Source organism: Balearica regulorum, chromosome 2, assembly GCF_011004875.1.
Source record: "Balearica regulorum gibbericeps isolate bBalReg1 chromosome 2, bBalReg1.pri, whole genome shotgun sequence".
NCBI lineage: Eukaryota > Metazoa > Chordata > Aves > Gruiformes > Gruidae > Balearica > Balearica regulorum.
Genome location: NC_046185.1, coordinates 136,737,218 through 136,752,542, shown reverse-complemented (window position 1 = coordinate 136,752,542; position 15,325 = coordinate 136,737,218). Strand labels below are relative to the sequence as shown.

At 36.3% G+C, this 15,325-nt stretch overlaps 1 protein-coding gene across 5 annotated transcripts in view; it reads right to left on the bottom strand.

Annotated features, from left to right (window-relative positions):
* The window catches only part of DGKB (diacylglycerol kinase beta), a 364,064-nt gene that overhangs the window by 279,272 nt on the left and 69,467 nt on the right, over positions 1–15,325 (bottom strand). For 2 of the 5 annotated variants that reach the window (XM_075746082.1, XM_075746080.1), the window contains one exon: positions 14,684–14,704. The exons of the other annotated variants lie outside the window; for them this stretch is intronic. In XM_075746082.1, coding sequence (XP_075602197.1) covers positions 14,684–14,704 — 21 coding nt within the window. The remainder of the gene's footprint in view (positions 1–14,683; positions 14,705–15,325) is intronic. 5 annotated transcript variants of the gene reach the window in all.

Genomic DNA, 15,325 nt, shown 5'->3' with positions numbered 1-15,325 from the left:
CCCTCTGCCTTTTTTCTAAAAAAATATTTATAAGATGTAGAAATTTTATGTCCACATCAAATAAGGTGTTTCACATTAAGGCCAAGACCTAAATGCCCCAGGATAATGTTTTAAATGTATATTACTGTCCTTATGAGGAACCAACAACACAGATTGCAACAATTGACTGGTCTTGTGCAAGTCATTATTACTAGGAAAGCAAACTTGGCAAGAGGGTATCTATGCTAAGCTTCTAATCCAGAACACCTCATTTGAGAACAAAGTTTAGTGAAACCAATAAAACTCTTACCTATTGAACACAAAAATAGCAGACTGAAAAAAAATTGCCTCCACAAGGCTCGAACTTGGCATAAACTGGAAATAATCAACTCAGACATGGACTCACCATCTTTACTTCATCATAGAGTTTCAGGCACTCTCTTCTACTTTGGCAAATCATACACTGTTTCACTCATGCTACAAACTATGTTTTTCCTCAATAACAAAGTCTCTGATATTTAACTGTTTACAAACTATGAAACCACAATGGCAAAAGGATTTGCATCAGCATCCAAGTAAATTGGTGATTAGTTTACACTATATAAATGTATTTTTTATCTGCAAGCATAACAAATACATTAATCACTAAATCAACTAACAATGTGAAATTGCTTTGTTAGATTGTTCATTAATGAAATGTGTCTTAGCTGTTTTACTAAATTACATAAAAAGAGGAATAAGCAAGTGAAAAAGTAAAACAGAAAAACAAATTATAATCCCATTTAAGATACGGTTTATAGATGGACCTGTAAAATATGTCTGTATTACATAAAGATTTTTTAAATTTACCTTGTCTGTGGATTTTATGTATATACTGCTAAAATTATTCCTTGAGGTTACAGCTATCTTAGATTTTTAAATTGCTGCCTGAGTGGCACTAGTCTACCAAGCTGCCAGCAGTAACTAAATCCCTAATGCTACATTTTTTCCATTTATGGGCTCAGAATTATGCCTGGGTAGAGATTTGGATTAATAAATAAGGCTAAAATTATGTTTTTCTTTCTTCCTGAAGACTCTTTCCCAAAGATGTTCAAACTTTTCAGTATTTTCTAAAGATGGACAGATTATCATTCACACCAGCGTCCTCCAAAACAAATGTTCCGAACTGCCTTATATTTTCTGGCCAGGAAAGACAACAGATATCAAAGTAGCACATGACTTAGCTGCCACAACTATTATATCTGACACCCTGAGTGCCACTGATTAGGCTTCTCAGCAAAGGAAAAAAGAAAGTAGGTGGTTGTTCTACAGTTAGATTTTTTTCAGCTAAAAGTGCTTTTATCCTCTGCTCTAACATGCACTGTGACCTGCATTCCCCCAGGGAAGCAGCAACGTTCATACAATCAGAGTTCAGATGCTGCACATCCAAAAGCTTTCAAATGATGCTGAAAGTTAGTTAGGAGCTGGTAAGTCACTTGGATACACATCAGCAATGTTTATAATAGTCCAAAATGCAGATGCAAAACCACAGGCTGGATCAAAAGAATGGGCAACAGCCTTGCCTAATGGAGATCTATGCATACACCCCTGTGATTAGGTTCTTGCCTATATGAAAAAACCCCACAAAATCTGTGATTCTAATACTCTATAGCCGAAAAAAAGTTTCAAGAGGACCTAACATACTTGGTGTAGATTATCCTATTAGAACTGAGCTCTAAAGTAAAGCAGTCATTTCTGGAAATAAGTTTTTGTAAATGTATATACAGTAAACAAAACCGAGCTAGATGACTGTAGATCTAGGAGTAGTTTAGATTATCCATTTAGCTTCCCAATGAAAAAGGGGTGAGCTTTCAAAAAGGCAGCTCACTTTAAATTACATTCAGTGCTTTCTCTATCACCTCTCTCATTTTAATATACATAAGTCATTACATAAGTGTGGAAAATTGGAATAATTTCTTAGAAGAAATCCTGTGAGGACCATTATAGAGGTGTTAGAGCATTATCAACAAGTAGAGGTTTTAGTATTATGATTCATTTAGAACAGAACAGTTAAAGACGCAAAACATTCTCAGCTTAATTTAAAATAACCTTCACAGAAGAGAGAATACCACACAATATTATGAGCATTTCTCTATTCTGCAATTATACAGTATCTTTCTTTTTTCCTCATAGGACTTTACCCTTCTAAAATAATGAAAATGCTTCAGTAATTAACTACCCTTCCTTTTCAAAGGAACCAGACAATGTTTTGGTAACCAGAAAGACAAAAATGGAAAGCAGAGGATATTAATTTTCCACACTAACATGGGTCATGGTCACTCTGCTATGTAAACCACAGTATCTTCCTTCCAAATCTGTCATATCAGAATTTCTCAGGTGAAAAGTTCAATAAATTTGGGTATGGTTTGAAAATAATTTATTTCTATTAATGAATTTGCAAGCATTAATTAAAACAGTTCAGATCAATAATATCAGTATAACATACAAGCCATAATGGTGGATGTTCTTTTCTTAAGCATGCACGGTAACTGCTTAATTTTCAACAGTTGCTTGCCTTCCAGAAGCTCTCTTGAATTCAAATGAACCTAAGAAAGAAGGATTTAGCATTTCAGAAGGCATTTTCCATGACGCTTCCCAAGTGAGGGGATGAGAGTATGAGAGGATGTACCAAACCGACAACAATTAACCTGGCACATGAATTAATTCATACTATTTCACAGGAGATTATCACGGCATGGGGAAATTATGATCACAAGTTTAGGGACCTCAGGAAAATCTTCAAGATAACAGGAAGATATATAAGGATGTAGTTGAAGCAGCCAATAGTTACTCAGATGAACATGAAAGAACTTTCAAATCATTTGGCCTAAATCTTCTGAGGAGAGAGGAGAGGGAAACAAGAATAAAAATCTGTGCAGTTTCCGCTTTGATTCAAATAAAAAGGTACCAAAAGCCTTGCCTGTAGGTCACAGAAAATTGGGTGTTTTTATATTAATCATACATAACCGGATTCCTCTTTTATATATTAAACAACTGATTCGCCAAGTTTACTGGAGCTCCTTTCCTTATGTCTTACAAAAATAAACTTTACAAAATAAAACTTTGTAAATCTTTATAATCTTCAATAAAACTTCATTTGGTAATGAAACATTTTGATATAAGCCCAGAGAAGTATGTGTTCAAAAACACCATCAAGTTTCAGTTAATTTAAATGATAACTTCCATATAAAATTAATTTTACTACTATTTTAGAAGCAGTTCTTATTATAATTTCCCATTTATAGTTTTTATCAGTGTTTCCAATTACCTGAAATTAAAAAAAAAAAACCCAACAGTGTGTGTATATATATATTTCCCCTTGGAAAAAAGGTAAGGAGAGAGGATAGAAGGCAGAAGCAAAACTGCACTGTCTTAATTTTAAATTCTTTTTAGGAAATAAAATGTGTCAACCATTACACATTTTTTAGCTTTTCTGAAAGCAAACATAAAAACTGGACTCAATGCAGAGGAAAATTAAAAATATGCATCTTTATTTACCTGATAAATTGTCAGGGAAAATCCATAACATTTAAGTAACCATCCACAAAATTTCAAAAAATTCAAATTCAGTCCCAGCGCTAAACTGCCATTAAGGATTTAATCCCTAAGTATTGTTTTTCTGTAAGCTCCCCCTAAACAAATCCATACAATAAACTGAAAAAAGAAGAAACAGACCAAATTTTATAATGAGTTCTAAATGATTGACCACAGAATGAAGGTTCTGGATTTGCCCCACTGCATCCAACTACATAACACAACAGGTTTACAGAGAAAGGCATCCTGAGGTCTCTTTTATGCCTTTATTAACTGTGCCCATTCATTAATACACTGTGATAAGGTGAACCTCAAAGTTCAACAAGGCCAAGTGCAAGGTCCTGCACATGGGCTGGGGCAATCCCAAGCACAAATACAGGCTGGGCAGAGAATGGATTGAGAGCAGCCCTGAGGAGAAGGACTTGGGGGTGTTGGTTGATGAGAAGCTCAACATGAGCCAGCAATGTGCACTTGCAGCCCAGAAAGCCAACCATGTCCTGGGCTGCATCAAAAGCAGCATGACCAGCAGGTCGAGGGAGGTGATTCTCCCCCCTCTACTCTGCTCTGATGAGGCCTCACCTGTAGTACTGTGTCCAGCTCTGGGGTCCCCAACCTAAGGAGGACATGGAGCTGTTGGAGCAAGTTCAGAGGAGGGCCATGAAGACGATCAGAGGGCTGGAGCACCTCTGCTATGAAGACAGGCTGAGAGAGATGGGCTTGTTCAGCCTGGAGAGGAGAAGGCTCGGAGATCTTAGAGCAGCCTCCCCATACCTAAAGGGGGCCTGCAAGAAAGCTGGAGAGGGACTGGGCATGTAGTGACAGGACAAGGGGTAATGGCTTTAAACTGAAAGAGGATAGATGTAGATTAGATATTAGGACAGACATAGATTAGATATTAGGAAGAAATTCTTTACTGCAAGGGTGGGGAGGCACTGGAACAGGTCACCCAGAGAAGTTGTGGATGCCCCATCCCTGGAAGTGTTCAAGGCCAGGTTGGATGGGGCTTTGGGCAACCTGGTCTAGTGGAGGGTGTCCCTGCCTGTAGCGGGGGGGGGGGGGGGGGGGGTGGGTGGAACTAGATTATCTTTAAGCTCCCTTCCAACCCAAACCGTTCTATTGTTCTATGACTTTTACTTCATAACATTGTGCAGACTAAGAAACCTCTTATTTGATTTCATAACTGTAAAACCAAGCAGCTAATTACAGTCTAATGAGAACAATATGGGTCAGTTCAGAAAAGGAACGAAGATGCCTAAAGCTGCACATCAGTATTTTATTGATGCCCTTATTCATACTGGGATCTTGAAGGACCCTCTCAAGTGCTACCAATCCATAAAGTACTTATAACTGCTAAACCCTTTAGGTTTTTTACTTTAGCTTCCCAAGGTGTCCACAGACTTGTTTCTGAACATGAACAAAGAAGTTAGTCTTCACCGGATTGAAGATTTCAGCATTCACCTCTAATACAATTAGAGTACATAGATCTGTGTTATCAGGTCTCAATATAAATGTTCACATACACAAAAAAAAAAACCCCTTAAAAAAAAAGGCACTGTGCACCAAGTGCAATGCAGACCACCATTTCCTTCTGAAAGCACAGAAAAAGTGAGATTTTCCCACTTTAAAAAAAAATAAAATAAAAAAATCCTGGTAAAGACATCTCCCCAGTGGGGGTTAGCTTGGCTGAATTCCCCTTCCCTTGTTTGCCTGGGGAAATTCAACTTGTATTTCGTCCTCTAGAGAATATCCAAATATCAGAAAAGAGTTGAAGATTCACTGAGGGAAAGAGACGTTTCTGTATGTCTATGCCAACAAAATGATTAGATATTTACTTGTAAAAATGTTACTGCAGAAATTACTGAAATAGACTTTTGAATGAGGAGGTGATCTGAAAATGTTTAAGAAATCAGGCTAGTCAGGGAGATGTATCAAAACAGGTATCAAAATGTTTCAGCTCTTAAGGCAGTACTTCTGGACACATGGAAGAATTTAAGGTGCTCAGGTAAATTTTATAGAAAATGGCTTTTTCTTTAAGCCATTTTTCTCTTCTTTTCTTTTTTTATATTGCCATACCAGTGTTGGGTGCTAACTTCACTCTGAGTGGAAAAAATCCATTTTGGATCTATGCCTATGCTAAAAAAAAAAAACCAAAAAAAAAACAAAACCAAAACAAAACCAGAACAAATTTATGTATTGCATATATAAAAATAAATATTCATGTATACATACTATTATATGCAGTATTATTTATAAATGAAGCAGCAAATAGCACTTATAGATTGTTCAGACTAAAACATGTTATCTCCTGCTGCATATGTTTTACAATTAAATTTTGGCAAATATGCATTAGTTCAAAACACTTAACAGGATGGGGTTTTTTAATGTTACTGCCATGAACAGATTACATACAAAAAGTTCCATCAGTGCAAATAACTCGCTATTACTTTCTTATGTTTAAGAATAGCAGAAGCAGTTTTTGTAACACTGAAACAAGACAGACTAATTTGTCTTATTTCCAGATACTACGAGAACCTTCCTGCTGCGATGTCTGACTAAGCAAATATAAAGACACTTGCCCAGATCTTCAGTTTCAGTCAAATTTGTCTTGTTAAAGAACCAATACCCAACCAATGTGTTGTGGTGGAAATTTTTCTGAAGCTTATGGCATCCTTCATTTTACAAGTAAGCTACAAACACAAACAATTGGGATTTGCTCTGCCAACTCCCATTACTTTGAAGAAAACTCCTTCCCTCAAATAGCCCTTTAAGAACCAGGATAAAACAGAAATAATTAGGCCAAGAATTACCCTCACAACAGTATTCTTGGAATAAGGTAATAAAGTTACTCAAGGAACTGAGTTATGATACTGAGTTATAGATACTGTAAAATATAATAATATAAAATTAAAAGAACACTAGCTATATGGATATACAGAGTGACAGCTGCAAAAGGTAATACCATATAGCACCTATTTCATCTAAACTAAAAATCTGCAGAGAGCCACGATGTCATGTGTGGACAGACTGGAGTATGTGGGGAGGTAACATGTGAGTAAGGCAGGCACAGGGGGAAACAGCAGTGACTATCAATCCTTCTTCCAACTTGTTAGCACCTCTGTCTCCACTGCATCTCTGCTCCTTAATTCTTTTCCTCCACTCTGGCAGCAGCCAAGGAAGCATCACTGGGTAAACGCATACAGGGTGGGAAGGAAGGCTGGAAATGAGCTACAGACTTGGACTCTTGACAGATTTAAACCACATCTAAAGGCAACTGACTTGCAGCAGCTGCCAGACGCTATTAAGGAAAATGGCGACGGGGCAGACGAGGAGGGATTTTTTGAGTTATAAGGAATAATCTGCTCTCAGTGGATGAACTGAGGTAAGATCTAAAAGAAAGTCCCTCCATAGGAAACATTACATTTCCCTCTTCCCCAACTGCTAAAGCTCTTGGAAAACTCCTTAATGCTTTGACCAACCATTCTGAGTTGCTTTCCTATTTTTCTATCATAATATGTTAAAAAAGTCAATTCCGTAGAAAATTCTTTAACCTGGGCTTTTATTCTCCTTCTCCACCTTAGGAATCTGATCATTAGTGTATCCTGTACAAGATACCACAGGAAATCTTATGACAGAACAGCAAGCACACATAGAAAGACAAATACAAATAAATGACAATCATTCAAGTAGAAAAAAATGTTACTAAGGAATCTTGATTGCAGAGCTGAACGTCACTAAGACATTAAAATCCTGGTAACTGGCAAGATAAATAAATTACAGTTTTCAGGATAAACTACATTTTTCAAGAGAGTTTCCAGGATGACACTGATCATGTAAGAATACTCAGCTCTGAAGAAACAAACTTACAAATATTAAAATTAGGTTTGGACTTTTATAGGTATTAAAAATCTCTCTTTAATCTCAGTTAACAAAGTAGTCTGAAATTTTATTCTTCTGTTACTGCACAGAATATTACAAAACTGGCGATAAAGCGACCATTATTTCCATAGTGCTATCATGACTGTACGCACATTTCTTTGCGTTACCCCATGTATCTCATAGATACGTGATGAGAAGCTTTTTACCTTAATAATACCACTAAAGCATGTATATATCTTACTTCCCTTTCTACCAGTGGCATAAAGCAGAGCTCTTACTTTGCACTCTTCAGTTTCTTTTGAATCCCAGATTCCCAGAATATGTGGGACTCCAAGGAAAAAGAAATGGAGGTCAGTGCATGCTTAATATGTTTTAAAGAAATTTCCAATTACTATGATAAGAGTTCTGTTTCTTCTCAAACACTCACTGATAAATACATTACACTAATTCAGTGCTAGTTCAGGGAGGGTGACTCTAAATCTCAGGAAAAACAGGAATTGAAGGACTGGTTTCCGAGTAGCAGCTATGACCTTGCTTGGAAAAATAACAGACAATTTTAGGTGTTTTCTAATTTTGTATCGGATATATATAGACCAATAATCCACTGAAAATACAGGGACTGTTCATCTCTCCGATCGTCTTATGATGATGGCTACAACAGCCTATGGAGATGCTTTAAATACCTGGTTCTGTCCAGACAGCAGAATGGCTTCTAACATCTTATATGCTAGACAGGAAAAGGCTGAACTCCATCTGCATTGCCACATTAGTAGGTTGTAAAATCTGCCCTAAAAGATCTATCCTGGCTAACTGCAAACATAGGATCACCTCTATGAATTTCAGACTCTTTGCAGAGAACAGAAATCTGTTGTTCCACAACCCAGAGCAAACGTACAATGTTCTGCTCATGCTCCACTATATACTGAATAGGACTGATCTCCCGTGACTGGTCATATACAACAATGTTGCTTTCTACTTTCTTAAAATTGATGATGTCACAAAATTTCCCACAACTTACCTGTTTTGTAGTGAAAATCTGCACTGGTGGGAGCTGAGGAAATATACCCATGGGACCCATAGCAATCATAAGCAAGAACACTCAGGAAAATATAAGCCAACAGGTTGACACACTGTCAGCAATTCTCACTGGCCTCTTACTGCTTACAGATATGAAGCATTCATACAGCTATTGGATTTCCTCCACCAATTAAGCTTTTTCCCCCCGGTGGTAAGCAGAAGTTAATATTCCTTAAATTATGCATTTTGGGCTGGCATGTCCTAACTATGAATGTGGTTATAGGTAAGAAAGACAAGCCAGCTGCAGGAACTCATCCCTTGTTGCTGCATCTCACAGAGTAGAACCAATGGGTGGGACAGGTGGGGGGAGAAGTGGAAAAAAAGTGAAAAAAAGGAAATTCTATACTGTATTTGATTTCTTCCTTTCTCCTACTGCAGTTAAGCTGTGCAATTTTACAATTTGCTCTTCTGCTTTACTGATGGTACACAGAAATGCAAGATCAAGAAAAATTCAAGTATGCACATTGTGAAGATTTATGCATTTATGTGTATGTTCTGTGCCAACATACACAGAACTCTACATAGTATAGACATCACAACTCAGTATATCCTGATACTGAGAATACATAAAACATGGTTTCTCAGAGACAAACAGGATATATACAAGCAAAGCAAATTTTGCATCCTTTCTTGTATTATGAAAAAAACTATTCAGAGGTTTTAACTATGCTATGTAATATTTTAACTCCTACCATATTAAGATATTTGAAGAGAACAAATAATTTAGAAAAAACTGACAGCTTTGGACTCAAGACCTACCCTAACACCAAACTGCAACAGAAGAGGTCTAACTGCATCCTATATTTTCCTAGCTGGTGTAAATCCAACACCTAATTCTGCTGGATGAAATGTAGAAGGAAAGAAGAGAAGCTGTATTATTCCACTTTTGCCTCACAAGATGCAAAAAAGCAACTTATTAATAGTTTCTTGACAAAAGAGTTGCCATTGTGGATGGATCAAGGCAGGGAGGGGTAAAATAACTCCTTTTACTCCTCCCCACCACACTGGCCACATAAATGGGAACAACTAGTGTTTGGAATTAATCTCCACCCATAAATTCTTTTAAAATACCACATTCTCTTTGGTCTTTTTCTTCTTTTAAATTTGTACAAAATATTTCAACACAAGCCACTGTTTTCGATATCCTGAAAAACAGAATGTAAGAGGGGCGGGGAGAAGAAAAAAAAAAAAGAGAAATTGTTCATTCCAGCAGACTTCCATGAAATATGGTTTTCACTTCTTAAAGAGAACATTTCAGAGATAATGGAAAGAGAATTATGTTGAAATGTACTTTTCAATTAATTACTAATTAATTTATGTTGCCTGATCTCCAAATGGTGCCAAAAATGTAGAGTATAATCACTTTTAATCTACTAACAGTAATAGCTCAGGGTTATTTTTGTTTGAGGGTAGGTCCCCTTAATTGATTATTTCTTTTTAAACAATTTATATTGACCCAATATCTGAAAAATGAGCTGTTGAAAAAGGAGTAGGTGTTACAGGGCCTTGAGTCACACATAATGGTATGACAACAATCGCACACATTAATGCTAGTTCATTAGTGACAATTACATCATTAGCTGTGAAAAAGCAATGCTAAAGCATCCCCAGTAGAAGTCCAAGTTTTGAAGATTCATTGATTCTGACAATGTTTCGAAACCTTTTGCTGAAATATGTGGAAAAAAAGCAGAGACCATATAGAGACGTTTAATAAGCTAGAAAACATCAAGTACATAGCAATACATAAGTTTTTGGTGTTTAACATGTATTTCTAATGTTCATATGGCAGAAAATCAAATTAAATCTGGAATTCATCAGGCAGATTGCCTTTGTGCATCAGGGTAAAGTTTGGTTTAAACTGAAAGTCCTTAGCATTTTCTGATCTAAGAATTTGATTCGATACATTTTTTTTACATAATTAATTTTGAAAGTTCTGGTAACCAAATAAAATTCTCTCTTAGATAAAGCAGCATCCAAATTCTCATCTCCCGAGATGAAAGATTACAGGAAAAAAAAAATTTAAAATCACATGTTCTCACAGGCTGCTCCCACAAAATACTCCAAAGGGCCAAATAATACTTGGATATTATCAATACTACAGACGTATATAACTGCTAAAATGTTCCCTTTATTTCTCCTATCAAAAACAATTACTTTGCAATATTTGAGAGAAGCTAGCATGTCTCTTCAAAGAAGTAAACTCCACAAAACATCTGAAAAGGAAATGGGAAGACTCAATTTTTATGCAATAACTAGATTTTTAAGCATAATCTTGTACTACATTCTCATGTTATTAGAATAAATTGATGCTAATTACTAAAATAAATCTGGAATGTATTCACCAACCACTGCAGTCTCATCCCAGTCTTATATCCGGGTAAGGAAAAAAACCCCACTTTACTACCAGCAGGTTTTCTTTAGTACATGATTATATATGTGTGTAAGTGTGTGTATATATATATATATGTACTACACTCATACATATATTTAATACATAAATTTACTAAATATGCTATATTTACTATACAGAGGTGGGCTTTTTTTTTTTTTTTTTTTTTTTTTTAATAATAAAGAGTGCTAAGGCACATACTTTTTAGACTGATCTTGTAGCAGATTCTCACCTGGCGTCTATTTTACATCTATTGCCAATAAAGAATGTTAGAAGAAATATACATAAATTATTACATACTACACAAAGTGAAGAGCAGATAGTCTGCATTCTGTCACAGCAGAATTGGTCATCTGAAAATTACAATTACTACAGAAGTTAGGAAAAATCGGGTAGGTGCCATGCTTCAGACTAAAACCAAATAAAATAGCAAAATGCATGAATCCCTGAAAGATCCCTGTGGCTGACCAGGTAACATAAATACCTGTAGAACTGTTTACAAGCACCATATAGTCCTTTATTACGGAACTGTTACAAATAGGATGCAAAAAAAAAAGCAGTATAAGCACTGACACAGCACTCATTTGATGGCTTCAGAATTCTCACTGTTATAAATTAAACAGAATTTCAACATTAAATGCTGTTCTCTTAGGAAAATGTCTTTATTTATTTTTGTTTTGCAGCATCCAAATAACCATTAGCCAAACACCTCTCCCTTGCTATTTCTTTTGCAACATTAACTCAGACATGTAGCAATCAAATGAAGGCACAGGGTAATACAATTAAAATTACAATAATACTTTCCCATTGAGGGTAATACAATTAAAATTACAATAATAGTTTTCCATTGATGTTAAACTTATCTTAGTAGTTAAATATTATGAAATCTATCACTGATGACTAGAAGAATAAATAGTTGCAACTCCTAATTATATATAAACATTGCACCATTGCATGTATACTTGAGCCAAAATACACCAATTTTAAATATTCATTAACAGCAACATAAAAATTAAGAAATACACTACATGTATTCCTTCCTTTCTGAAAGAAGTTATTTCTGTGTTTATTTCACTTTAAGAAAATAACAACTTAGCTGGTATTTCAAATTAATATGAAAATATGGGGATATCATTTTTCATACTTCATAACTCAGTACCATAATTGGTACCATATTTATACTCTGTTTTCATGCTGTTAGAGGAGCTCAAATGTTGTCAGAGTAGTCTGTCACTCTTCGAATAAAATATGTTAAAAATAAAACAGACACCGGTATGACCCTCCACTTTTTTTTTTTTTCCCTTTAAAAATGGTGTAGTTTTAAGCAGAACATTCTTTGAAATAGAATGGTCCCTCCAGCCTGAATATCAAGACAGCTTAAAATTCTCTACCAACTTCGATCCAAATACTGATGGTAGTACCCTAATAAGCCCCAAAATAAAATCTTTTTCTTTTAAAATACTTTGAAACAGTATCCAGTGTACATCAGAACTGGAAAACAGTCTTTGAGCTAGCAATTTAACAAACTATGAGAATTAAACAGGAAATGTAAATGGAAGCAGTATGATGCTCATAAAGCTTAAAATTAAGGTACTGGGCAATGAAAAAAGTAGGGAAAAAAGGATAAAAATGGGATCTTAAGGCAGAGAGGGGAAGTATCCAAAGTGAAGAAAGATAGCAAGGAGGCAGAGTTGTTAGCACACAGTGAGGAAAGGAGACAGAGGGACCACTAAAGGTCATTAAAAATGTTCAAAACTGAACAGTCTTGCAGCAGAAATTGACTATCATCTGAAACATTTTACACCTCGGTGCCCTCAACACTTTCCACAGAAAGCAGGCTGACAGGCAGACCGCCAGCATCTCTGCCTGGCTGGCTTCCCAACTCTCTAGGTATCCGGGAAGCTGTTTCCCTAGAAATTCTGCCCAGAGAGCCAGAAAAACACCAAGTGTCTGAAGGATAGGGTTTGCTGCTGTTGATGCTCACAAGTTGCTAATTTTTTGGGTTTTGTAGCTAGAAAGATAAAACATCCTTTCTTAGTCTGCAGTTTCTTACGTGTGAGGGACAGGGTTCTCCTACACAACAGATACCCTACAATTCTCCACATCCCACTAACCCTTGTGTAAAATAGTTCCAATATGAGTTCGCTCTGTCCCATCATGTAGTCAAAAGCAGAAAGATGTGGTCTCTGCAATACCTTTTTTTAAAGAAAATCAAATCTTCCTTATCTGTAATAGAAATATTTCACTTTATGTATAAGTAAGGTCTTTACAGCAAATTAGTGTCTTCTGTCAAATCAAAGAAGGCACCTGATGGAAACAGCACGGAAATTCTTCTTTCAATCAATATTTCTGTGTGCTTGAAATTTTAACTAGTTTTCCACTTATGCCAATTGGCCTAAGACACTACCTTTTCTTACAAGTCTTGTCTTGTTCTCAGACCACCATGGCCACAGGAATACTGTTACAATGTCCCAGTAATATATTTCTCTTCTTCATGACCAAACCACAATGATGCTTTGCAATTATCTTGCAATCAACTACCACACAGCAATTTATCTAACAATGCCACCGGTCCCAGGGTACACCACACCATACTCTGCACTAGTGCATCTCATTTCATTTCCATTTACTATAGTCCATAACTTCATCAAGCTTTTCCAGTATAATATTCAGATTTTTCTCCATTTCAGCAAAAATTCCCAAATTTGGTTTAGTGAGTTGATTCTACTAGTATTCATCTAATTCTTTTGACAAGGTTATTAACAAAAATACTAAGGAGATTAGTTTCAAGACTGGTCCTAGACTCACTGCTTTAACCTGAATACCTTCTCTTTCAGGACCCATTGCAGTCACTCCGTTAGCTTACTGAAAAAGCAATGTTGGTCATCTGAAGAAAAGCAAGCCCTTTTGTGAACAGGGAGTACTGCTCTCAGTAACACATCTCCAAAAGCTCAACTGGCTTTTGACCCCAGAAAGCGAGGGGTTCCTACAAAACTAATCCTTTCAGTCTCTTGACTTTTTCATTGTTCTCATGTTCCGGCTGCCTCTTCCCAGAAGAGCAGAGCAGGGGCTTTTTAACACCTCTGTGCTACGAAGGAAGAATAACTAGGTCATTTAAAAAACTAGTTCATTTGATTAGTCCTTCTTCCTTACCTTCCCCCCCCCCCCCCCCCCCCCCCCCCCCCCCCCCCCCCCCCCCCCCCCCCCCCCCAATTGTATTTTTATCCCTGGTTTTAAGCTACTGAAGCTTCTAAGGAGTAGAATCTTGGGTTGATGATCAGCACTTTAACCATTTCTCTTGCAATTGCTGTAAAGTCACAATCGCTTAAAGAACACTATAAACCTTATTCAAATCACAACACTGCAATTGTAAGCCTGCTACATATAAATGGTATTATATGGTTCTAGAAACAGTATTTACTATTTTTTTCCTGAGATGTGTTATTGTAATTTCAGAATAATACAAACCATTATTAGATCTCACTAGTAAGCAAAAATTTCTGTGACAAGTATGGAACAAGTTAATCACTTGTCCCATATTCCTCTTAATTAATCTTAGGAAAATTATGTACTGTGAATGACAAAAATGAAATTCACCTAGTGAAAAAGTCTGCCAGCAGAAAAAGAGTGCATTTTGCTCTCAGATTTAAATATTTGTCTATTATCTGACAGAATAGCCACATGCAGTATTTATTAGTAAGTGAACATCTCAATGGAAGCCTACAAAATAAAAGATACTGCTCCTATGCATAACAAATGGGGAAAAAAAATCAAATTAAGATTACTTACTTGATTAAGTATATCTTGTTTCTGTAACGCATGCAAGGAAAGAAAGAACACACATACATTAGTGCAGTGTCATAACGCTCAGGCTCTGTTTTTATAACTATTTTTGTTAAAGGTTAGTGATGTAGATGAACAGGTTTAAGACATTAGATGGAATATCCCATTTTCTTGCATTAGCACGTATGTGAAGAAAATGGTTCTAAGTCAGCATTCTAGTCTTGATTAGAGAGTGTAAGCAATTTATTTTAACCATGCAATGACAGATAACAAAAAAAGTAAATACAATGTTTGTCTTTCATCCCTGTGTAATATAAATAAAAAATCTCTTGTACCCAAGACTAGCTGTTAACAAAACAACTTAATCAGAAGTGAATGCAATGATAAATTCCATAAATACATTAACAACAAAAGGAGGGCTGAGGAGAATCTCCATCCTTCATTGGGTGCAGGAGGAAACATAGTGACAAAGGATTGAGGAAAAGGCTGAGGTACTTAATACTGCCTTTGCCTCAGTCTTTAGCAGTAAGACCAGTTGTTCTCTGGGTACTCAGCCCCCTGAGCTGGAGGACAGGGAAAGGGAGCAGGATGAAGCCCCATAATTCAAGAGGAAACGTTTAGCGACCTGCTACACCACTTAGACATACA